Raw genomic sequence first — 2,617 nt, forward strand, 5'->3', positions numbered from 1 at the left:
AAAATTGTAAAATAATTTGTAGTCCTAAAACTCCACTCGAAATCATTCAAAGTCATTTATTTGTTATTCTTATTGACTCATTTATTGATATGGTTGAAGGTAAGTCCTAACAGAGAAACAAGCTGCCAATGCTGTGTGAAAATCCCCTCCCTCTGAACCACAAAGGTCAACCCCTCTCCTTCTATTATTTGATATATTGTTTTTCTTGCACGTTCTCTCTCTCTCTCTCTCTCTCTAACCTTGGTATTCTGTTGCAACCGCTGATTAACTTCCTTCACTCTCTCACATGGCCCACATAAAGATTCTACAATATGGGTTACTTTTTCTTTTCTCCATTCTTTAATCTTCTTTTTTGTGTGTGTTATAAATCCTCCTTTCTTTACAAAAGGCTTTTACTCCCTGGCAAAAAAAAAATCTAGTCTATCTCTATCTCTCTTTTTATTTATTTTTGTTCTTGTTAGATTCATGGAGAACTCTTATAATTCATGTATGAATAATACCAAAGCTGTGGCCTCTAAAGGAACCACAGACTGTGTCTCTGAGGAGAGTGGGTGGACTAAATACTTTGAAGATTTCTCAAATTATAGAGAACATAGTTTCTCTTCTTGTCTTGATAACTCTTCTTTGGTCTCTGATGCTGCTTCTTGTGCCTTAAGGAAAAAATCCCATAACAATCTAAAGCTTCCTAAGAAAACAAGGACCAAAATCATTTCTGTTGATGATTCTTTGGAGGATACTGCTAGCTCTCCAGTTAATAGTCCCAAGGTCAGATATATATGAACCATCGTGTCAACTTTTATTTTCGTTCCTCTAATTGTGATTCTCTCTCTCTTCTTTTACATCTTTTTTTTTTTTTTGCTAATATTTTCGTTAACAATCTTTGTGAATAGGTCAGTGATTTGAGCCCAGTAACTATGCATCGAAGAAAGGTAAATGATCATATTATTAGTTCTCTGGTGATTTCTGCTTTTTTATTTTTAGATTAAAAAAAAAAACACTAAGGACTAAGATTGGTTTGATGTTAGAAGCTAAATATGTATTTTGTGGTTTTGATGATTTTTTAGGGAAAGGGAGATACTTTAGAGCATTATCCAGAACTGCAGGCAGATGAAAGAAGTGAGGTAAACTATAGTGGAAAGAATATTAATGACTGTACAGATTTAAGGAACAGGGGGCTGTGCTTGGTTCCTTTGTCCAAGTTAGTGAACTATTTTGGTTAATTTCATTGTTATTAGAACATCTCTCTCTCTCTCTCTCTCTCTCTCATGTCCTTCTTGGAAAACATCTTATGAAAATGTACAAAGAAACTTCCTGCCAATATTTTATTGCTTGTATTGAGTTTTAAACTCATCTCTCATCATCTGTAAATTAAACTAAATCTTGTCCATGTATATATCTTGTGCGTTTTATCTATATACAAGAACAAACTGAGACAATGCATCTCAAAGCATGTGGATATCATTTTCATTAGCAACAGTACATATTCATGGGGTTCTTTTTGAGGGTAGATATAACAAAGTATTACATAAACAAAATAATTACAGAAGGCATTAAAAATATAAAAGATGGAGAAGTAACAGACTAGAGAATATGTTATTGGTAAGCTGAACCAGGGTCAAAATTCTCTAAGGAGTTATTTCTCATCATACATGGACTATAAGAGCTTTGGTTGGACTTGGTCTTGTATATCTAGCCTATAATGGTGGAGCAAATTATACTGTATGTAAGTTTAGTTAGAAGTCATTTCAATCCAAAGATATCCCTAAGCGTCCAAAACTGTCATAGACATGGTATTAATGTTAAAGAAGGTACCAAAATGAGGTCGGAAAAGCATTATTCAGAATAGTAAGAAGAGGAAGAAGGAGGAAGAGGAGGAATGGGTGATGAAACCCTTCTGTTGGCGCATTATAATGTTATGTAAATGTATAGAGCTATTGTGTAAGTTCCAATGACGTGGCTCTTTTTGCTTGAGTGATGGTGGGAATATTCCACATTTTTCCATGCGTTGTTAAACGCTAAAAATTCTATGAAAAATGTTAAAATTATTACAAATTTTACTGTAACATGTTTACAAATTGATACAATCCTGAATGTAATCGATCGACCCTAAAAACTTAATAAATAAATATTTAAATAGTTTTAGTAAGGTTAATGATATATTGGTTTATAAAACTTTTATATATATATATATATATATATAATTTGATAATTACAAGGAAAAAGTGAAATTTAAACTCTATATATTTTTATTGACAACACTAGTTATACAAAGCTATTGGCTATCAGTACCCATGGGATATTGACAACACTACTATTTTTATTGACAACACTAGTTATATATTTTGTATATCCACCATCTTTTGCTTCTTCCAATATAAAGTAAGAAAGTCAGTACCCATAGGATGCCAGCAGCTAATCGATAACGCCAGTTTCATTTTGTTCCCTTTTATTCTTCTTACTAACTACAACTCATCTTAGCAAAATGTATTGACCCCACCACAGGAGATACACTAATTAAGTTTATTTTAAATAATATGGTAATGGATGTGTAAATTATGTAAGAGTTATACAATATTATTCAAGTGGGTATTGCGAATCAAAAACAGAATTTGAAAGC

At 32.4% G+C, this 2,617-nt stretch overlaps 1 protein-coding gene across 1 annotated transcript; it reads left to right on the top strand.

The window, feature by feature from the left end:
* Positions 1 to 344: 344 nt before the first annotated feature.
* Positions 345 to 1,447, top strand: LOC142641684 (vascular-related unknown protein 1-like). The gene is made up of 3 exons (XM_075816162.1): positions 345 to 765; positions 891 to 929; positions 1,065 to 1,447. Exons 1-3 carry the CDS (start codon positions 466 to 468, stop codon positions 1,218 to 1,220), a joined length of 495 nt encoding a protein of 164 aa, XP_075672277.1. The 5' UTR covers positions 345 to 465; the 3' UTR covers positions 1,221 to 1,447.
* Positions 1,448 to 2,617: the final 1,170 nt, after the last annotated feature.

Source organism: Castanea sativa, chromosome 6 (assembly GCF_040712315.1).
Source record: "Castanea sativa cultivar Marrone di Chiusa Pesio chromosome 6, ASM4071231v1".
Lineage (NCBI taxonomy): Eukaryota > Viridiplantae > Streptophyta > Magnoliopsida > Fagales > Fagaceae > Castanea > Castanea sativa.

What these genes read in the sequence shown, in the direction of transcription:
- LOC142641684 (XM_075816162.1), top strand. Translation starts at nt 466, where the DNA reads ATGGAGAACTCTTATAATTCATGTATGAATAATACCAAAGCTGTGGCC. An exon ending in CTCCAGTTAATAGTCCCAAG is followed by an intron (nt 766 to 890) that starts GTCAGATATATA and finishes CTTTGTGAATAG; the next exon opens with GTCAGTGATTTGAGCCCAGT. An exon ending in TAACTATGCATCGAAGAAAG is followed by an intron (nt 930 to 1,064) that starts GTAAATGATCAT and finishes ATGATTTTTTAG; the next exon opens with GGAAAGGGAGATACTTTAGA.